This window comes from Brassica napus, chromosome A1 (genome assembly GCF_020379485.1).
Source record: "Brassica napus cultivar Da-Ae chromosome A1, Da-Ae, whole genome shotgun sequence".
NCBI classification, from domain to species: domain Eukaryota; kingdom Viridiplantae; phylum Streptophyta; class Magnoliopsida; order Brassicales; family Brassicaceae; genus Brassica; species Brassica napus.
This window is the reverse complement of record NC_063434.1, coordinates 25,825,937-25,848,929: the sequence shown is the minus strand read 5'-3', so window position 1 is coordinate 25,848,929 and position 22,993 is coordinate 25,825,937. Positions and strand designations below refer to the sequence as shown.

The window sequence follows — 22,993 nt, the reverse complement described above, 5'->3', positions numbered from 1 at the left end:
AGTAGTAATAATGAGCTAATGATCGAGTTGAAGGGTTCTTAATAAATAAATACATGTATTGAACATGTTCGTTGTAAACATGGTTAATTATAAGGTTAAGAGCATCTTTATTAGAGGCTATTAATTAGTAATGAGCTAATAATCAAGTCAACAGATCTAAAACTGGAAAGATTCTTGGGCATGGAAGCAAGACAGCTATGAAGCTTATTAAACTCTTAAGATCGTATTATTCCACCGGCCTACAACCAATCAGAAAACCTTCGTTGGCTATATAGTATTATATAGCTATGGATAAGTTAAAAACGTGCTATCATTCAACTAACTAAGCTTATGTAGAGATATAGTTAATTAGGATTATAATGATCCCATCTGAACGACTCTTGGCTTATTTGGTAAGGTGGCAACAATTTACTTTGTAATCAAAACTGTAATGAGTTTCTGGAATTAGTAAGAGCCATTAGATTTTAAGAAAAGTGTATATAGACGTAAAACGGGGAAACTACCATTTCATACCCAATATATTGTGATATGTTTAATTCATATTCGATTTATATGGTCGTGCTAAAAACTTTCAAAAATTTCAAATATTATACTTTATATTTTTTTTTTTGCTAAATCATACCCCAATCGCCACATGAACTGCTATGTCATATAATTTTACTGACATAGATGATGTGTCAGCTAATTTTACTGACAAATATGCCACATGTACATTTTTTTTGAAAAAAAAATAATTGTTTTATAAAAATATTTTTTTAGAAAATTTAAAATTTTATATTTTTTTATTATTTAGTAAAATTAAAAAAATTAATGAAATAATTAAATTTAATCTTATATAAAAGATATATTTGTAAATATTTCGATCATATCACAATATCATCCTTATAAGAGTTATGTATGTATTGTAATGATTCAAATTACTCTCGATTAATCATGGTTGTATTCACTTAAAGAATTTATGCTATTTTAATCAAAAAAATTTAAATGTAAATAACATACTTCCCAAATGTAAATAACACACTTGGAGAATATGTTATTTACGTACTCTCCAAAGGTAAATAACACACGTAGAGAGTATGTTATTTATATTTAAAGAATTTAGATTAACATATCATAAATTCTTTAAATGAACCCAACCATAATTAATCAAGAGTAATGTTACTCTCACAAAACTAGCATTGAATTTGAATCATTACAACACATATAAAAACTTTTATAAAGGCGATATTGTGATATGATCGAAACATTTACAAATATATCTCTTATATAAGATTAAATTTTATTATTTAATTAATTTTGTTAACTTTACTAATTTTTAAATTTTCTAAAAAATTATTTTTATAAAACAGTTATTTTATTTCCTTCAAAAAAATGTACACGTGACATACATGTTAGCAAAATTAGTTGACACATCATCTATGCCAGCAAAATTATATGACATGATAGCTGATGTGGCGATTGAGGTATAATTTAACCCAAAAATAAACATAAGGTATGTTATTTGAAATTTTTGAAAGTTCAAATATATTTTAGCACAACCATATAAATCGGGTATGAATCAAACATATAACAATATGTTAGGTATGAAATGACCGTTTTCCCGACGTAAAACATCAACGCATATCTTTTCCATCTCAACATAACATATGATTTGATTTGTTTTGAGAAAATGAAAAACTTTATTTCTAGACACTCTAAGGAAGTTTAAAAGTGGAGTATTTAATAGAATTAACAACCTTTTGTACTTTTATTACCAAAATATTTCCATTTATCTTATATTCTTACTAAAAATTGTGTAAACTTACGTTAATGAATGTTTTTTTTAGAATGTTAAATTTGCTACAAATGGTGTATTTTAAAATGATGTTTTGAAATAGTCAGACGGATCTCCTTGCGTAAAGAATTCACATTTTAATTTTTTCATACGAAGTCTACGATCTTTACATGGCTACCTCCTCAAACTAACCTTCTAGATCAATTTTTTAAAAATAGGGTGTTTATGCCAAAATTGATGTTTTTAAGTTTGTTGCTGGTTAGACAAATATATCTAGGTAGCATTTGGATTCAATAGGAGTACAAATGTACAAAGTGAATAATGTGGAGGGGTGGACACAAATTGGATATCTGGATTTTTGGAGGTATTCATGATTCGATATGTGTCGTCCAAATAATAAGTTATCTGATTCGATCCATAGTCATCTGGAAATACAGTCCACAGATATCCAGAAAATTTTAGATTTTTGCCCGAATATTTTGATTCGATTCGTAAAAATAAATAAAAATTCAAAACCATATAAAATAATAATTTTTGTTACAAAAGAAAAAGTTATTTACTTTTTAAAATTCTAATAACTAATATAATAAATTTAGTAAATAAAAATAATGTACAACTTATATAAAATATAATATTTATATAATTTATATATATAATTCTTTGAATATATGTATATAAATGCATATTTATGCATATAACAGATCGAATCAGATATTCATTCTTAAAAATATTAGTATTTATTATTTTTAGTTTAAATAGATAACAAATCAAATTAAAATTTATTGATATTTTGTTGTGCCATGGTATGATGGAGAAAGTTGGTTAGTAAATAGTGAATGGACCCAATAAAACATTGTGGAATGGAATATAATCATAAACGAGTCACATCTTGAAAATCTGATCATTTCACTAGGAAAAAGATCATGTCACATGCAACCACCTCATATTTTGGCCGGTCTGTTACCCATACACATTGATTACAGCTCACACTTGTCCCTCCTTATTTTTTGTTCGTATCCATTTGTTTTCTTATCACTCTAGTCTAATCTCATCTTTATGTTCTATCCTTTTTTGAATTTTGAAGCTCCTCTGTCTTTTTTGGTCCACCACCACCCTTATTTCAATCACTTTAAACCGGCCACTACTTTAAAACCGGCCAATGTTACTAATACGAATTTTTTTGATCCAAATGATTGACTAATTTTTGAGACATGCAGCCGCTCTATCTAAAATGTTACCAAACCATTTGTTTTATATAGCAAAAAAACTGATATATAGCTAAAAGTTCATTAGAAAACTATAAAATTTAAATTTTGTTTTTCAAAAATATCACATCTTTGAAAGATACCCAAAATACGCAAACTTTAGATCTAAGAAGAGACTTTGAAACTTTAAAAAGAGTTGCTAACTGATTTAAATACTCTTGGTAAATTTTTATTTTTTGTAAATTAAAAATTCGATGTATTTTGATTAGATCCTGGTGGTATTTTGAAAATCAAAACATAAAGGAGTATTTTTGAGATCTTTTCCTATATGGTTTTAATCTAATGAACGAATAATCATTAGAAAATTATAAGTTAATTGATTATTTTACTTTCGTTTTTTTTGTCGATATTTTACTTTCGTTTTATACCTTGAATATTCACTTATTTTGTCGTACTAGTGTTACACTGGTTTAGAGAGGGATATCCACCTTATTTTGTCGTACTACTGTTACAATAGTTTTTTTTTACCGTCACTACACTAGTTTATAGAGGGATATCCAATGTATTGTCATGAATTAATTATAGTATTCTTACATATATATAGTAAATTGCATTACGATATAGATATATTTATACATATATTCATATCTTGCTCTTCGAGAGTGTTCCACGTAAATTTCATTATTTTAGTCTTTTTAGGCAACTTCCCTATCCCGAGTCAAATAGCTCTAGATTAAAATGGAAACACATAATCATTTACTAACGTGTCCAACCCACAGTGCCGTGCGAAGGGTGTTAGGGGCCTAAGGCAAGTTTTAAAAAAAAAATTATATACAACTATAAAAAAAATTTCTTTTCTAATACGATATATCACCTTCGCGAAATACATAAGTTTAACACTTACAAAAATAAGTTTATTACGTAAATATGCTATGTTATGTCCTATAAGAAAAAAGTATATGGATTTAGAAATTGACTTATTCGATTCTCATGGAAAGTTTTTTTTTAAAATAAATTTAACCAACTAAACTAGAAATTATTTTAAATTTTGGGGCCCTAAAAACGTAATATTATTCGGGGGCCTAAAGCGAATGCCTTTTTCAATACACTGTAGGCACACCTCTGCCAACCCACAACAAAAATGAACTCATAATTTAAAAAATTAGTTTAAAATATAATGTGCATGTATATATGACGAGACTCCTATATAAATAGAGAATGGCATCCAAAAGGTCTTATCATTTTCTTCATTAAGCATCAAAAAAACCCTTGTTACAAAAAAAAACAAACCCTTCAACGTCTTCTTCATTCTTCATCTAAAACAATGGCGGCAGTTGCCTTTGGTTCTTTTGATGATTCTTTCAGCTTGGCTTCTCTAAGAGCTTACCTCGCTGAGTTCATCTCCACTTTGCTCTTTGTCTTCGCTGGTGTTGGTTCCGCCATTGCCTACGGTTCGTAACTAAACATAACTAAATAATCTTTCACAATCTGTAACCATGGGTCCGTTATACTTAATGAATGTGTCACATTTATGTATATAGCGAAACTGACGTCTGATGCGGCTCTTGATACGCCGGGACTTGTCGCCATCGCTGTGTGCCATGGTTTCGCTCTCTTCGTGGCGGTTGCAATCGGAGCCAACATCTCCGGTGGCCACGTGAACCCAGCCGTCACTTTTGGCCTTGCTCTCGGTGGTCAAATCACACTCATTACCGGAGTTTTCTATTGGATCGCTCAGCTTCTCGGCTCCACCGCCGCTTGCTTCCTTCTTAAGTTCGTTACCGGTGGCTTGGTATGTCCTCATCACAGCATCCTTATTAATATAATTAAAATCACAGTTTGTATAGTTTCCACTGGTACAACCTAAAAACAAAGCAAAATGTTTACATTAAAAGGAAGAATAAATCTGTCAACTATATTAAATCTCTACTTGTAATTTTTAGCAAAATAAAGCCTTCAGGTAACAAAAACTTGTTTTTGTAGCTTTGCAGGTTAACAAAGCAAATCTAATTAGATTATTAACTAGGTTACAATATATATAACAAGTTTGAAGAAAAGAAAAGAGTTTTCTCAATATTTCTTTTGTCCATTTCTGTAGTTTATGTTAACTATATATATTAGACACTTTCTCAAAAAAAAAAACATATGTTAAACACATGTTTGTTTAAAAATTGAAGTTATATAATATTGTCACTTTTTGTCTAATTCAAAAGAACATTATTTTAGTTTTCTTTTGTTCGAGTATACAGTTCTTGAGGCTGTTTAATAGTTAGATACTAATGAAACAAACGCTTAAACTATGTGAAAACGCAGGCGGTTCCAACACACAGCGTTGCGGCTGGAGTAGGAGCCATTGAAGGAGTAGTGATGGAGATCATCATCACCTTCGCTTTGGTCTACACAGTCTATGCCACCGCCGCTGATCCCAAGAAAGGTTCTCTTGGAACCATTGCTCCTCTGGCCATTGGTCTTATCGTTGGTGCCAACATCCTCGCCGCTGGTCCATTCTCAGGTGGATCCATGAACCCAGCACGTTCCTTTGGACCAGCTGTTGCAGCTGGAGACTTCTCTGGTCACTGGGTCTACTGGGTGGGACCACTCATCGGTGGTGGACTCGCTGGACTTGTTTACGGAAATGTCTTCATGCCTTCTTCAGAACATGTTCCTCTTGCCTCTGAATTCTAAGCAGAAAATGCAGTGACTCTTGTTTGATTTCTTCGTCTCTCGATATGAAGCTTTGTTTGGTGTTTGGTTCGGTTTCGTTGTATGAATATCATTTAATGGAAGCCTGTTTGGTTATTAATTAATATTATATATAACCATTCAGTTGGATCTAAACAGCTAGTCATATGGTTAAGTATCGACATATATATAAGAACTCGATCGTTATAGTTTTATAATATAGTAACAACAATATATAACAAATTAATAGATCGTTTTACGCAGAGCTATCGGGATCATCAATAGCTACATTCTTAGGGATATTCCATTCATGAGCTTTCCACTCTGGCAATTGTTGTATGACGACCTATTCAATAGGTTATTAATATAAATTAGTCACATGGATAGAAAATTGTACATTACTACTTTACTATATAACAGAGATTAGAGAAAGAAAGAGAGAGTTTATATAATTTTACCAATCCGGTTGAATCTGGATATCCCACGTTGGTTTGACAAGCTAGTCTCCAATTTTTTGGTTTCTGTAAAAACATTTGTTATTTTATTCTGTAACCAAATGATACAAGATTGTTAAATGGTAGTTATAAATAAGAACACACCCTTTTTAGTTTCTCCTTTTCAATGTCAGTTCGTGGGTTGAGAAGCTCCTTTCCATTTACAATCTGCAAAGAACATCCATCAATATTCCATGATCAAAAATATATATTAAGTTATCTGATAAACCAACATTTAAATTTTAATTAAAGAAGAAACAATATGTCTTATAAGCTTATTGGTATACCTCGACCATGCAAGTAGCGCAGGTTCCTACTCCTGCGCAGTTTGACAAGGGCTTACTCTGCGAAGTTAATGACACATGAATATGATACTCCAAATAAAATTTGATTAAGTGAAACAATCAAATTGAGGGAAAGAAAAATCATACATAAGGACCATAGAGTTCGATGTTAGAATCCAACATTATGTCTCTAAGTTTCTGTCCACCGCACGCTCTTCTCCAATGCACGTCCGGTGTCCCGTCAGGTAGCAACACCGACTGAAAAAATAAATTATAGTAGCACAGTTACTTAAATTTCTACTATAAATTAACCATCCATTCAAAAACCACCTCAGAATATAATAACAATATATATTATTAAATAGTTCGTCAAGAGTGAAGATCACTATTTTTTTTATTTTTTTTGACAAAGGACTTTCGATTAAAATAAAAACGTTTACACGATAATGTTTACATGATAAGGTTGCAAACCTTATAGTGAGAAAAAAATTGCATGAATACAATTCATGATGAATAAACATCTCAAACCTATGAAACATTCAAGGCATGAGAGAGTCGAAACCAAAAAAGAAATGAAAAAGAGCAACTAGCGAGTGAAGATCACTACTTACATGGACGAACGCAAAATCCATAGCAGGAGGTTCATCATTCGGCTCATCTGCGACTGGAGGCTGGCTTGCTGGTGCGGTGCTTATGGCTCGGATAGTTTTGGCTCTGCTGGCATTGTGTTTTGAACGTAAGAAGGACGACTCGGGGTTACTAAGTTTGGTTTTGTGGCTAAAGATATGATTTTGAGATAGAGAAGCTACTAAGCCTGAACCATTCAACTGTACACTTCCCATAGTCTTGCTCTCTTTTTAAAAAATAATCAAAAGAATAATAAATAGGGTTGGGTCTTTTAATTCGGATAATGTTTTATACCACTTCTTGAGGTTCCTATGGAAGGGTGTGGTGCCCCCTCTATCTCTTATCCGCTGTACATGCGACGGTTTAGTTAATTGGTTAACAACATTATATGGCAGTACCGGCTTTTTCTATATAGCTTCTACGTAAAAAAAAATGAAATGATGGATAGCTATTTGGTATATAAAAGTTAAAAAAAAATGAAATATTGAAAAATAAACCACTGATGCGAAAACAATTAAAACCTCAAACAAATCCCCAAAATAATGAAAAGTGAAGTTTACTAAGAATAGTGTTTTCTAAAATTTGAATACTGATTCCACCGATCCAGTTGACTTGACTCGATCCTTATGTTTCTTTCTCTAAAATTAACTCGGAACAATGGTTGGTTTTTACTTTGTGTTTATATAAATAAGAACAATGGTTTTAGATGTGTGGTTAGAATATATCACGAGTATTGACGACAAAACGTTCTACACTTATTACTTGAGCAAGACTGACTCTCCAAGTCATAATCTTTATCAAATTTTGAATCATGAAGGGTGCTACTTTGGTTATGGTATCTTGTGTTTTCATATGTTTCATTCTGAGTCATGGTAAAGGTAATTACATTATTCATTTTAATAGATTGTTAACAACAACAAACGATGTCTGAAAGGAAAAAGAAGCAAAGAAGAGTTTTAAAAAATGACTTAATTAAAGTCGTTGAAATACTAATTTTTTTTTTATAAACTAACAATGTATTTTGGTTGATAAAAATAGACGGGGACTGTTGGGATGAAATCCCATTCCCTGGAAAATGCAGCAAAAATGGAAAAAAGGAATGCTTCAAAGAAATGCTTTCGAAGAACATTACAAGACGCTTTGTTCGCTGCAACTGTATAAACTGGGAACCTGACAAATCAGGTGAGGAAGGACATAACGTAAAACATAGTCATGAGCATACAGAGCATCAACATATCTGCCAATGTCTCAGAGTTGTTGCCGGTGATTGTTTGCCATACGGAAAAGCGTAACAGGGTTTTTGGTGGTGACACATAGATAAACAATGGTGGTAATCTGATGTTATTTTTTCTTCAAAATATATTTCTTTTCATCTTAGTAAAGGCAATAAGATTATGCGTTATCAATTATAACGGACTATATATGCGTATTTCATTCAATTTTGTTTTATTTTATTTTTGTTTGCGATCGACATTTTCAGATCTTATACATTAAAATAGAAGTCATGAATTAGTTCATGTGTGATTTTTTTTATTTGGACCACCACTTAGAAAATTGTTTAAATTATATTTTTTATAAATATATGAATTATTTTAAATTATTCCAAAACAAAAAATCAAAAGATATTCCAATATTTTCTCTGAAATTGTATATGAATAAAATCTATTCATATCTTTTTATTTACAATATAAATATATTATACATTTTCATAAAAATAAACGTTTAAAATATTTAATTAATTTCGCATTTATTTAGATAAATGTATATTTCATTTTTAACCTAATATCTTTTATAAAATATTTTTTAATTTCGTGTTTATTTAAAACTTAAATATATATTTCATTTTAAATAAAAAAAACTTTTTAAATATCTAATTAATTTTCTAATTATAACTAAAATCATGTAGAATTTTATATTAAATTTGAGATATTAATTTAATATAGTATTTTTCAATTAAAATTTTGATCCTTAACCAATAATATATTTCAATTCAGAATTTTTCATCACATAATATAAAATATGCTATCACTGAAAATTAAATTAAGTTATTATATGTAAACTATAAAATTGTTGTATTTTAAAATATTATATCAAACAATTAGTAATATTGTAAATATTACAATTAGTCACGCAAATCAAATAATTATGTGTGTACAAATAAAAATAATCACATGACAGTTGTGAGGGCCAAGATCTAGTCTATATTAATAAAAGGAGAAAAAAACTATAATAGCACCAAACCAAGTTTTTGTTCCCAAACTAGTACTCAAGGCTCAAAGTCACAAAAATATGTTTCATTAAAGAGGTAAATATACACTTATATCCATTGGGTTAATTAATCCAAACTTTAGGGTTTAGAGTTAAAGGATGGGGTTTTACAATTAGGGTTTAAATTTTTATAAAACAAAAAATAAATACAAAAAATTTAAAAATAAAAATTTTAAAAACAGTTTCAAAAAGTATTTTTGAATTATAAAATGAAAATTTGAAAAAAATAAAAATATAATTCGAAAAAAAAAGTTTCAAAAACAAAATTATAAAAAAATTTGAATCTGAAAACATATAATCTTTTTTTCATTTTTTTATATTTATTTTATTTGTTTTTATTTATTTTTATTTGTTTATTTAATTTTAAACCAAATGTATTAGGGATATTTTACACTTTAATGAATATCATTTTTGTGACTTTCTCCTTCTAGTGCTACTTTTGAGACAAAAACTCAAAATGTGCTATTATTGACAATTGCCCTACTAAAAGAGGCCACACTCTATTTAGCATTTTAGTGCTACGACGTATGCCTGAGACGGATCCGGATATCCGGAAAATTTAGGGTACCTGGATCCGGATCCATCGGATCCGTGGATTTAATATATGGATCCGGATTTGTGGTTTTCAGATATTTAGATTTCGGATATTCGTCTCGATATTCTATTATCCGCGGATATCCAGATCCGTAAAATATTTTTTAAAAAACATATTTTTTTAATATAATAACTCAATTAAATATTTATATAATATTTATAAATATATTTATACATGTCTATAATATTGTATAGATTCACAATTAACTTGTATAGTTTATTCGTCATATTTTCTTGGCATACTCTTTTTTGAAAATTTATTATACTGATTTGATATACATATTTATCCACTTTCAACGTATTATATAACATGTTCAATTTTGTGTGACTTTGTATTTCAAACTAGATTATGACTCGTCCTATATTTTTTGTTTAAAATTTTTCTGAATTTTTTTTTTTATATTTAGATTTTTTTTATAATCATATTTATGTTTATTATTAGTTTAATTTGATATAATAGTCTATTAAATAAATGAGATACACAATTGGACCAAATATTTATCAATTGGACATGATCGTGTTTTAATAGAATACTAGACTTTGATTAGCGCGCCTGCGCGGGAATATTTTTCAAAAATATGTATCTATTTATTTTTCATGTCAATAATATAAGAGCTAGACAAAATACTCGAATCTGAAGAACCAAACCGATCTCGATCCGAAAAAATAGTACCAAACCCAAACCAAAATTGATTATATATCCGATTTATTCAAAAATTTTATTTTTGGAGAATCGAATCCGTTCTGAACCTTAGTATTCCGGATACCCAAATGTATCCAAAATAGATTTATATACTTATATATATATTAGTTATTTTTAGATTTAATATATATAAAAATATCTAGAATATATATGATACTTTTAAGCTGGTTTAAATACTTGAAAATATATACAAATAATCAATAATAAATATATAAAATAGTAAAAGTATACTCAAAACACCAAAAATACTTAAAATAATTATTGATTCTCTATCCAATCATTTGAACTAAAATAATTTATATATTAAGTTTAGGTATTCTGACATATATTATTCAAATTAATATTTAATATATTATTTTATTTATAGTTTTTGAGAAATTTAAACTATACAAATATATAATGAATTTTAAAATTTTAAAAGTAATTTAAATGGGTTATCCGAACTCGAACCGAACCCGCGAAAATCCGAAGCGAACCCGAACTGAAATTTAGAAATTTTAGAATGAGGCTGAAATTTTTGACCCCGGAAACCCGAAACTCAAACAGACCTAAACCGAACCCGTTTGGTACTAGATAGATAGTTTCTCATAATATAATGGACTTGCAAATTTTCTTAAAATAATATAAGCCTATTAATTTTTTTTCTCTTAATATACTGCAGTCCATGTTTTCAAACAAACCTATTTTTTTTATAAATTACAATCTATGTTTCCAAACAAACCTCTTTTTTAAAACTGTAATTTATGTTTCCAAACAAACTTTTTCTTAAAAACTATATTATATGTTTTCAAACAAACTTTTTTAAAAAATTGCTATATATGTTTCCAAACAAACCTAATTTGTACTTGAGTTTTAATGAGATAGATATGAAATTTGAAAACTTTTAATGTTTTCGTTGAAATAAAAAATATATACTATATTTTCTAAATTTACTTCTCTAGTTATGTTATCAAATACACTATTTTCAGTTACTGAATAAAATTCATCCTACGTTAATTTTCCCATGACAGATTTTAAAGAAACTCACTTTATGAAAAAGTTAATTGAAAAGTTTGCGCAAATTTCTACTTTCGGTTTTACTCTCGGCCTACCCAAAATTTTTGATGAAATTAGTGGTGGAGATTCGTAAATCAAATAGAATGGCGATTCTCATTGCACAAAGTGTCTTTAAACTTGTCTTCTTTTAATTATATATAGCATCAAATTTTCCTTTTGACTGTCGGACTTATTTGTTGATGAAAGTAGGAGGGCCTCTTAGTGCATACGTAACCAACGTACAAGGGATACGGTCTAAAGTTGTGGTGAAATATATTGGGCCAAGAAATATATAATCTCTAGATGACATCCCATGTTCTGTTAATTCCCGTGTCGATTTTTGAGGGCTTTAAGAGACGTGTTGGTAATTTTGACCAATTATCCTCTCCTTTCAGACCACTATGACCAGGGCTTTATTTTTTTTAGAATGTTTCTCCCACAACACATCACAGGTTCCATGATCTTCTGACGTTTCTGCAACATACCTTTTCTTTCCTCTTCTACCCGTTCTTATTTAGAGGGTATTTTAGTCTTCTTGCATATCTTTGTCAAACCGCTCTGATACCAATTGTTGAGATTGTGAAATCCCATGTCCAACTCTATATTATTCGATTAGTACGATATTGTCCACTTTGGGCTTAATAGACAAGCCCGCATGGATTTATTTTTGGTTTCCTTTCCAAAAGGCCTCGTACTAATAGAGTTGGACTTCTCTTTATATATTAGATTTTCCTTTGTCTAATATCCGATGTGGGACTTAACTTGTTATCTCACATTCTCCCCCTCAAGCTAAGGATCACATCCATCTCGTGTGTTTCCTTCGGCGAATCATCTTTGGCACCACCTTGTACCGGTAATCGCATGGCTTCCTTTGATGTGTTGTGGGAGAAAGAACATTCTCAAAGGAAGCCATGCGATTACCGGTACAAGGTGGTGCCAAAGATGATTCGCCGAAGGAAACACACGAGATGGATGTGATCCTTAGCTTGAGGGGGAGAATGTGAGATAACAAGTTAAGTCCCACATCGGATATTAGACAAAGGAAAATCTAATCTATAAAGAGAAGTCCAACTCTATTAGTACGAGGCCTTTTGGGAAGGAAACCAAAAGTAAATCCATGCGGGCTTGTCTATTAGGCCCAAAGTGGACAATATCGTACTAATAAGATAAGATAGAGTTGGACACGGGATTTCGCAATCCCAACAATTGGTATCAGAGCATCAGGTTGACAAAGATCTGCAAGAAGACCAAATTACCTTTCAAATAAGAATAAGGGAGGTCCGGCAGAAACAGTCAAGAAGATCATGGAACCTGTGATATGTAGTGGGAGAAATATTCTTAAAGGAAGCCCTGCGATTACCGGTACAAGGTGGTACCGAAGATAATTCGCCGAAGGAAACATACGAGATGAATGTGGTCCTTAGCTTGAGGGGGAGAATGTGAGATAACAAGTTAAGTCCCACATCGGATATTAGACAAAGGAAAGTCTAATATATATATAGAGATGTCCAACTCTAATTAGTACGAGGCCTTTTAGGAAGGAAACCAAAAGTAAATCCATGCGGGTCAGCTTCTAAAGCATAAAGTGGACAATATCGTACAAATAAGATAAGATAGAGTTGGACACATGATTTCGTAATCCCAACAAGTAAGTGCATTGAAGGTAGGACGTGTATTTCGAATCTGGTGCTTTTTTAGATCTGCGTGAACATTTTGAGTATCAACCGTGTGTGCCCAATAATAGATTTTCATGATTTCAATTTACAGACGACACATCATACGTCTTAAATGTTTTAAATCTTATTACAAAATTGAGTTTATACTTTCAAAGCGCAAGAACAGAAACAAAAATTATTCAAATAAATCTATAAATATAACTACTGTATTATTCATTAATTACTGTTGTATCCAAATATGGACTATTTATAGTTAAATAAAAACACGTATCATAATATAGTTAAAAGCAAATCCATAGTATATTAAGTTTCCTCTAATTAGTAGATTTCTTAATCTAATTTTCTTAAATGAAAAGTAGTAAACATCTCCTTGCTCTTTCACCCACTAAACCAGCTGAGATTCCCCACGCTTTCTTTTTGTTTTCCGAAACATTTTCTTCGGCCACCAAATCATAATTGCATTAATAAGGCCTTCGTTTTCTTCATCTTCCCCAAATCCTCCAACAATAAAAAAGATATGGAGACCATGTCGAGAAGCCTAAGCAAGAGCTCAGGAGAGGTGTTAACGAGCAGTAGTAACCATTTTTCAAGGAGAAGCGGTTCAATTGATGATCATGACGAGGAAACTCTTACATGGGCTGCTCTTGAGAAACTTCCAACCTTCACTCGTCTTCGTACCACTATCATCCAACCTCATGAACTCGTCGACGTCACCAAGCTAGGCGTTGGTGATCGTCAGAAGTTCATCGATTCTGTCTTTAAAGTCACCGATGAAGATAACGAGAAGTTCTTGAAAAAGTTTAGGAGCCGAATCGATAGGTATAACAAAAAGTTATTCTAGATTTCTGTAGGACTGTTTTTTAAGACATGCAACCTATCTTTTAGCAAAGTGTTACGATTCTATATGTTTTATAAAAAACGTCAAGGTAAAAGATGTTTTCGGTAGTAAATCTCCAAATTATTATTAGCAGATTTTTTTTTGTCTTCTTTTCAACAACATGCATGCATCATGTGTTTGAATCTTGATAATGATATTACATCATTGTTACAATTAACTACGCTTCAGATTCTAGTTTATTTTTAACATACAAATTTACTACTTTGACAGGGTGGGGATAAAGCTACCGACCGTGGAGGTGAGATTCGAGAAATTGACCATAGAGGCGGATTGTCACATCGGGAAAAGAGCTCTTCCGACGTTACCTAATGTTGCCTTAAACATTGCAGAGAGAGGCCTTCGTTTATTTGGTTTAAACTTTGCAAAAACCACTAAACTCATTATTCTTAGAGAAGCTTCTGGTATCATGAAACCCTCAAGGTAATTAACTCAATCTTAACTATTTCTGTTTTGTCGTATCATTTTAATTTTGATTATTTTCATATGATGTATTGTTTTGCTGGGTTGTAGAATGACACTTTTATTAGGTCCACCATCATCAGGGAAAACAACTCTTTTGTTAGCGTTAGCAGGAAAACTGGACCCAAGCTTAAAGGTTGGATAAATGATAATTTATTACAGATTACAGATTAGAGAAATTAAGCTAGATTAATTTGTAAATTGATTAATGAAATGAACAGGTGACAGGGAGAGTAACATACAATGGATATGGATTAGAAGAGATTGTGCCACAGAAAACGTCAGCTTACATAAGCCAAAACGATGTTCATATTGGTGTCATGACTGTCCAAGAGACTCTTGATTTTTCTGCTAGGTGCCAAGGCATTGGCACTAGATACGGTAGTTATCACTTTTTCTACTAGTTTAAAATCGAAATTAATTAGACTCGAAATCAAATTAAGTTAAGTCAAGATTTATAATTGTGATGTTATTAGATTTGTTAAGTGAGTTGGTGAGGAGAGAGAAGGACGCAGGGATCTTGCCCGAACCAGAAGTAGATCTATTCATGAAGTCCATCGCAGCTGGGAATGTCAAGAGCAGTCTCATCACAGACTACACTCTCAAAGTAATGATCTCACTTTTAACCTAGATTTAATATCTCTAACAATATGGGGTGTAAGGTTACAATGTAATCACTTAGTTAGGGTTTAAATCAGTTGGTAGGGTAGCATATTGGTGTTTTATCTTTCATTATTTTTAACAAAAGAAAAACAGGAAACTTGGGTTTAAGACTTTAGTAGTCTTTCGCTAACTGATATGGTAGTACACTCTTCTTTTGCCAAAGTTTGTATGATTCGCTAAGAAGTAGAGAAATATAAAAAGACTTTTTTAAAGAAACTCCGGTAGGGAAAAATAAATAGAAATAAATCATTAACAAAAAATAAATAATCTCAGATAAATGTGTTTCATCCAAAAGTACCAACTCACACAATCAGTGGATCTTAGATGTACCTGCTATCTTCTACTTTTTACCTAAAAGTTAAGATTCTTCTAAGTTTCCACCAAACAAGCCCAATAGTTTCACAATTAAACAATATAGTCTATTTTGCTTGGCAATTTTGGGTAACTATCTTTTTCAAAAAAAAAAAATTTGGGCAACTATTGATCATTTTCTATTTTAGATATTAGGGCTTGACTTATGCAAAGATACGATGGTCGGAGACGAAATGACACGAGGAATTTCAGGTGGTCAAAAGAAAAGAGTCACAACAGGTCTAGTTTTCCCCATTTTTCACCTACACTTAACTCCATGAGCCACCACAACACGATTACATTTTTTTTATCATAAAAATAAACAGGAGAAATGATAGTGGGACCAACAAAGACATTGTTCATGGACGAGATATCGACAGGTCTAGACAGTTCAACAACATACCAAATAGTGAAATGCTTTCAAGAAGTTGTTCGGTTCACGGACGCAACGGTTTTAATGTCATTGTTACAACCAGCTCCTGAAACATTTGAGCTATTTGACGACATCATTCTATTGTCAGAAGGCCAGATCGTGTACCAAGGTCCACGTGACCATGTTCTTTCCTTCTTTGAGGCTTGTGGTTTCAAGTGTCCCGACCGGAAAGGCACCGCCGATTTCTTGCAAGAGGTATATCTATGCCTAATATGTTTTTTTGATACATTATTTTATACTATTTCCGTTTTATACTAAGTGTCCTTTATTTTTTTACTCATGTTAAAAAGGACTATTATTTTTACCCTTAATTAATATATTAAAGTATTATTTATTTTTCTAATTAATGAATCAAGTAAATATGGGTATTGGAAAATATGTAAATAGATGTATTTAAAATATAAAACAATACTTATTTTATAACAAATTTTAATATTTTAAACGATAAATTAGAGAAATAATATCATTGATGACCGAACAACCAGGAATTGATGGTTTAATCGAATTTGTCTACTATGTAATTAAATGTGAAGCAATGCTCAAGAATGAAATATCCATAAATGATTTATGTAACCCATTACAACATGAAACTACTGTAATGACTAATGAGTATTTTCTGTGTGGCCATGTATTTTTCAAAAACCTGAGGTGACAAAATCGTAAATGAGCGGAAACGTTTAAAAAAAAAAAACAAATAGTATGTTAGTAGGTTATTTTAATTTTTTATTTGACACACTTGCCTTGGTAAACAGGTAACTTCAAGGAAAGACCAAGAACAGTATTGGGCAGACACGACAAAACCATACATATACATTCCTGTCTCCGAATTCTCCAAACAGTCCAAAACCTTCCATGTCGGTGCCAATCTTGAAAACGAACTATCCGTCCCTTACGACAGATTCAAATCACATCCAGCTTCTCTCGTATTCAACAAACACTCTGTCCCCAAATCTGACCTCTTCAAGATCTGTTGGGACAGAGAACTGCTTCTCATAAAACGCAACGCTTTCTTCTACGTTTTCAAGACTGTTCAGATCATTATAATGGCCTTGATCACGTCAACGGTGTACCTGAGGACAGGTATGGGCACAAAGGACGAGAATGACGGAGCCGTCTACATCGGTGCATTGATATTCTCTATGATTGCTAACATGTTCAATGGATTCGCGGAGCTTTCTTTGATGATTCAAAGACTTCCCGTGTTCTACAAGCAACGAGACCTTTTGTTTCACCCTCCTTGGACCTTCACTCTCCCGGCATTTCTCTTGAGCATTCCTGTCACCATCTTTGAATCTGTTGTTTGGGTCAGCATCACGTATTACTTGATCGGATTTGCTCCAGAATTCATCAGGTGATTACGATTATTGAACCAGCAAATTCAACTTGTTATATCGTTCTCCAGTGACTTAAGCTCAGCCAGTCATATGAGATGCTAAACATAAATATTATGACTTGAAGTTCAAGTCAACGAGGAATTAGCCTAATGGCTAAAACTTTTGAATCACCTAGTATGAGTCAAAGGGGTTATATAGGTTCGATTCTCGCTGGGAGGGTCTGCTCTTCTAAGAAGAGTCAGAAGTTTGCGTTCATTAATTCATGAAACTAACATGTCATGAGAATTTTTGGACTTTTAGTGTTCAAGGCATCCTAACTTCATGGTTATGAATATTAAGCCTCTAAACCTTCTGTGTGTTTGTGGCAGATACGTGAAGCATTTACTGGTGATATTTCTTACACAACAAATGGCTGGTAGTATTTTTAGATTCACTGCGGCAACTTGCAGATCTATGATACTTGCTAATACAGGAGGATCTCTAGTTATTCTACTCCTCTTCTTGCTAGGAGGGTTCATTATTCCCAGAGGTTATATATATACTTTACATCAAAAACACTATCAAACTAATCATTTCAATAAATCTGCATGTATTGAAAGATAAATTATAAACTACTTAATTATGCTAACAGGTGAGATTCCTATATGGTGGAAATGGGCTTATTGGGTTTCACCTATGGCTTACACTTATGATGCTTTAACTGTTAATGAGATGCTTGCTCCTAGATGGATGAATCAACATGTAACTCCAACAGTTTCAAGCTTGTAATATCAAATGATTAGTGTAACGTAACTGGCTAATGTTTTAAATTTCCTTGCAGTCTTCTGATAACTCCACGAAGTTAGGGTTGGCTGTTCTTGAGATGTTCGATGCTTTCACGGATCCAAACTGGTACTGGATCGGTGTAGGAGGCATCCTTGGGTTTACGATTCTGTTTAACATCCTAGTCACCCTGGCTCTTGCATTCCTAAACCGTATGGTTCACCTATATACATTGTTTGTTCTCAACATATATGTATTCTTGAGAATCTAATATCTACAATAACTTGAGACCTAAATGTAGAATATAAAATACATAGAAAAATATACTCATATCCAGTTTTCTTTGGTATGTCAGCACTTGAGAAGCCGCAAGCCATCGTTACTAAAGAGAAAACAGAGGAAATCAGAGCAGTGAGTGGCTCAGAAAGTGAAATCAGTTACGCGAAAAGAGGAATGGTTCTGCCTTTTACTCCTTACACAATGTCCTTTGACAATGTCAACTACTACGTAGACATGCCTAAGGTAACACCAAATCCAAATCCTTCTTGAAACTGCAAACAACAATGTTATATAACCATAAAACAACAAATAGGAAATGAAAGAAGAAGAAGGTGCCAAGGATAAGCTTCAGCTTCTAAGGGAAGTAACAGGGGTGTTTAGGCCAGGGGTATTAACAGCTCTTATGGGAGTAAGTGGAGCTGGTAAAACCACTTTAATGGATGTTTTGGCTGGTAGAAAGACCGGTGGTTATATCGAAGGAGACATTAGAATCTCTGGTTTCCCTAAAAGACAAGAAACTTTTGCAAGAATCTCAGGTTACTGTGAACAGAACGACATCCATTCGCCGCAAGTCACGGTTAGAGAGTCCCTCATCTACTCAGCCTTCCTTCGTCTCCCAAAAGAAATCACCAAAGATGAGAAAATGGTACTGCTTCCTCTCCCAACTTAAACACCATTAGAGATCACTAGACTAATCTAAATACAAACTTTTGTAGAGATTTGTGGACCAAGTGATGGAGTTAGTAGAGCTAAAGAGCCTAAAAGACGCGATAGTAGGGCTCCCAGGGATCACAGGGCTATCAACAGAACAGAGGAAGAGACTTACCATCGCAGTGGAGCTAGTGGCGAATCCATCCATAATCTTCATGGATGAGCCAACTTCAGGGCTTGATGCTAGGGCTGCAGCTATTGTGATGAGGACGGTAAGGAACACGGTTGACACAGGTAGAACTGTTGTCTGCACAATCCACCAGCCTAGCATTGATATCTTTGAAGCTTTTGATGAGCTTCTGCTTATGAAGAGAGGTGGACAAGTGATTTATGCTGGTCCTTTAGGCCAAAACTCCCACAATATTATTGAATATTTCCAGGTTAGACTCTTAATTTTTTTTTTTTTAGGAATATCACATTGATAAATAATATTCCTCATGACTATTCTCTTAAGAAAATACAGGCAATTCATGGAGTTCAGAAAATTAAAGAGAAATATAATCCGGCTACATGGATGCTAGAAGTGAGCTCAATGGCTGCAGAAGCTAAGCTTGAGATAGATTTTGCTGAGCATTACAAAACATCACTATTATATGAGTAAGTCAAACATAAGATTCAAAAATCAAATGATTCCAAGAGTTAACACTGATTATTAGAACTTATCTTGGTGTAGACAAAACAAGAAGCTTGTTAAGGAACTAAGCACACCACCACAAGGAGAAAAAGATCTATACTTCTCTACACAGTTCTCACAATCTTTGTTAGGACAATTCAAGTCTTGTCTGTGGAAACAGTGGATAACTTACTGGAGAACTCCAGATTACAATCTAGCCAGATTTTTCTTTGCATTGGTTGCAGCTCTCATGGTTGGATCAATTTTCTGGAAAGTTGGTACAAAAAGGTTTGTTCAAAGGATCTGAACTGAACCGTACTTACATAAACCCTAAACAACTTTTTGTATGGACAGGGACAATGCGAATGATCTTACAAAGGTTATTGGAGCGATGTATGCTGCGGTTTTATTCGTGGGAGTAAATAACTCCACATCTGTCCAACCGCTCGTAGCCGTTGAACGAACTGTGTTCTATAGAGAGAGAGCTGCTAAAATGTACTCTGTCTTACCCTATGCCCTAGCACAGGTGAGACTAGACTATAACTTGTTTGACAAGAAAACTTTACGGCTACTAATCAACTTAAAAAATTTAAATGGTCTTAGGTGGTCTGTGAAGTGCCGTATGTACTGTTCCAAACTACGTATTATACGTTGATTGTATACACAATGTTGTGTTTCGAATGGACAATGGTCAAATTCTTTTGGTTTTTCTTCGTATCATTCGTCTCCTTCCTCTACTTCACATACTACGGGATGATGGCTGTCGCCATCACCCCTAATCAGCAAGTCGCTGCTGTTTTCGCAGGAGCTTTCTACGGTCTTTTCAACCTATTTTCCGGTTTCCTCATCCCTAGACCGGTTAGTTTTCTATTACTTTTCTTGCAAGAAATGGTCGTACCCTAAGGGTTTTGTTTAACTATTATTTATAAGTTGTTTTACCTTTTTTTTCCGCAGAGAATCCCGAAATGGTGGGTATGGTACTACTGGATCTGTCCAGTAGCTTGGACTGTGTATGGATTGATTGTTTCACAGTACGGTGATGTAGAAGACACGATTAAAGTTCCGGGTATGATGAATGATCCGACGATAAAATGGTATATTAAGAATCATTACGGGTACGACCCGAATTTTATGAGCTCAATTGCTGCTGTCTTAGTGGGCTTCACTGTCTTTTTCGCTTTCATGTTTGCCTTCGGCATTAAAATGTTAAACTTCCAACAAAGATAGTGTTAGAAACTCAGAACGGGCTTATATGATTTATATGGTCTATAGATTTTCTTTCAAATTTTAATTGTGAAACAGAAAAATAAAAAGGCATTATGACAATGATAATACTCTCCATTTAGTCGTTTTAGATTTTAAAATTGTTTTATTTTAAATGTTGTTTTACATTTTAATTTATTCTCTATTTCAAATTAAATGTCGTTTAGTTTAAAAATTTGTAACAAAATAAGTATCATTTTATGATTTCAAATGTAATATTTTCTATTAATTCATCTTTTTACCCCTAATTTAATTAAGATAAACAATACATATTATGCCGTTATGGTGATCAAACAATGACAAATTTGAACATTTAACAAGTTTTTTAAATTTGTGAGCAAAATTCTAGAAGGACAACTAATGTGAATTCCATACAAAAACCCCTCATTTTAATGTCCCATCATGTTTATTTATGTCGTTCAATAGTTACCAAAGGTTTTTTATACCAACAACTTTTCTGGTCAAATATTCGGCTAACAGTTTGACCATCTGTGGTTAACAATATTTGAGAACAAATTTGACAGCAAACCTTTCTCATTAAAAACCCTTTCGATTACTAGAATAACTTTGAACGCTTTAAACGCAGCCTCCAAGTAAAAGAATCAAAGAAACCTTATATTAATGGAACTAAAACACCGACTAAAATGGAATTAGACTTTCAATCATTATCTCTTTTTTTTCCACTTAATCTAACATTCTAGACTTTATGTATTTTCGCTACAAGTTTTGTTGAACATTATAAAATACACATAAGAAAATTATTGGAAAAAATATTTAACACATTATCCACGCGTAGCGTGAACAAAAGATCTAGTAATCATAAATAGAATACGTAACATTGTTTTATTTATGCTTATCTTTTTTGATACCCAACACCCCCATCTCCAAAAAGTCATATTGTATTGTATACAATTAAAGAGTGAAAACTTATGGATATTTTAGATATAAGAAAAGCCAGTAGGATTTTGCTCATGATCCTTGTGAAGCTTTCACCTAATTTCAGTTTGATGGAGTGTGTACCAGAGAGTCTTCATCCCTTCATTTGAGCAAAGTATATTGTTGGCCTTGTACTGGAAACGCATGTAGTGTCGTCTCTTTAGACTTTAATTTTAAAAAGAAGATACGATGACCAAAAGTTTCTGGCCGGCACATTAATATGGATTTTTTTTTGTAACTGCATTAATATGGATATTTAAGATACATTAATATGTAATCAACGAAACATACATGAATAGTTTATAGAATTGTTCTGAATAATATATTGATGTAGATTCATAATTCTTATTATTTAGATTTCGATTGTGTTTAACTTTTTGTTATTACTTATCATATTTCCATATTGTTGATTTGTCTCATCAATAGATAATTTTTTACTTGTCCAGCATTTTAAAGCGAAACTGATAGAATAAAGAACAGTTGATCTTCTGAAAAATATAGCAATTTTTGAAAAAGAAAGAAGTATAAAAGAGAGTTGAATTTATGTATGAAAAGGAGATGGTGTTTGTATCATGTGACAATTAAATTAGTATTGTCGTTGTCCACGTTAAATTAACTATACTAGATGAATGGATATAAATACTTATAAATATTTAAATAATAATAATTAGTTAGTATTTTATTATTATTTTTAAAATTAAAATTATTCATATAAAATATAAATAAAGATAATATAAAATGTAGTTATTTTAGTCATCATTTAATTTTTTTATACTGTTTACTTATTTATTTTTGTTTGAGTTATTGAATTTGACTGTTCGTTTATAAAACTATTTTAGAAATAATTTTACAATGAAAATAATTATTAAAATAAATGGTTGAATTTATAGAAAACATCAAAAAGGTAAACAAACAAATTACTAACATATATTTTATATTTTAGTCGTAT

General features: G+C 32.0%; 4 protein-coding genes across 4 annotated transcripts; 3 read left to right on the top strand and 1 right to left on the bottom strand.

Annotated features, from left to right (window-relative positions):
* The first annotated feature begins 4,173 nt into the window (after positions 1-4,173).
* On the top strand, positions 4,174-5,786 carry LOC106428943 (aquaporin TIP2-1). The gene is made up of 3 exons (XM_013869688.3): positions 4,174-4,430; positions 4,521-4,771; positions 5,293-5,786. The coding sequence occupies exons 1-3, from the start codon at positions 4,304-4,306 to the stop codon at positions 5,662-5,664; spliced, it is 750 nt and encodes a 249-aa protein (XP_013725142.2). The 5' UTR covers positions 4,174-4,303; the 3' UTR covers positions 5,665-5,786.
* A 43-nt stretch (positions 5,787-5,829) lies between these two features.
* Positions 5,830-7,407, bottom strand: LOC125577452 (photosynthetic NDH subunit of subcomplex B 3, chloroplastic-like). The gene is made up of 6 exons (XM_048738962.1): positions 7,051-7,407; positions 6,587-6,697; positions 6,443-6,499; positions 6,261-6,323; positions 6,120-6,182; positions 5,830-6,007 (listed from the first exon to the last, which is right to left on the bottom strand). The coding sequence occupies exons 1-6, from the start codon at positions 7,279-7,281 to the stop codon at positions 5,918-5,920; spliced, it is 615 nt and encodes a 204-aa protein (XP_048594919.1). The 5' UTR covers positions 7,282-7,407; the 3' UTR covers positions 5,830-5,917.
* Positions 7,408-7,764: 357 nt separating this feature from the next.
* Positions 7,765-8,475, top strand: LOC125577468 (putative defensin-like protein 233). Its single transcript, XM_048738963.1, has 2 exons — positions 7,765-7,944; positions 8,105-8,475. Exons 1-2 carry the CDS (start codon positions 7,878-7,880, stop codon positions 8,356-8,358), a joined length of 321 nt encoding a protein of 106 aa, XP_048594920.1. The 5' UTR covers positions 7,765-7,877; the 3' UTR covers positions 8,359-8,475.
* A 4,819-nt stretch (positions 8,476-13,294) lies between these two features.
* Positions 13,295-21,217, top strand: LOC125577440 (ABC transporter G family member 29). The gene is made up of 19 exons (XM_048738958.1): positions 13,295-14,161; positions 14,451-14,660; positions 14,751-14,835; positions 14,921-15,080; positions 15,176-15,306; positions 15,863-15,953; positions 16,040-16,341; positions 16,899-17,497; positions 17,849-18,009; positions 18,112-18,221; positions 18,301-18,454; positions 18,598-18,764; positions 18,835-19,167; positions 19,238-19,612; positions 19,696-19,829; positions 19,906-20,133; positions 20,200-20,371; positions 20,449-20,703; positions 20,800-21,217. The coding sequence occupies exons 1-19, from the start codon at positions 13,860-13,862 to the stop codon at positions 21,070-21,072; spliced, it is 4,242 nt and encodes a 1,413-aa protein (XP_048594915.1). The 5' UTR covers positions 13,295-13,859; the 3' UTR covers positions 21,073-21,217.
* The last annotated feature ends 1,776 nt before the right edge of the window (positions 21,218-22,993 follow it).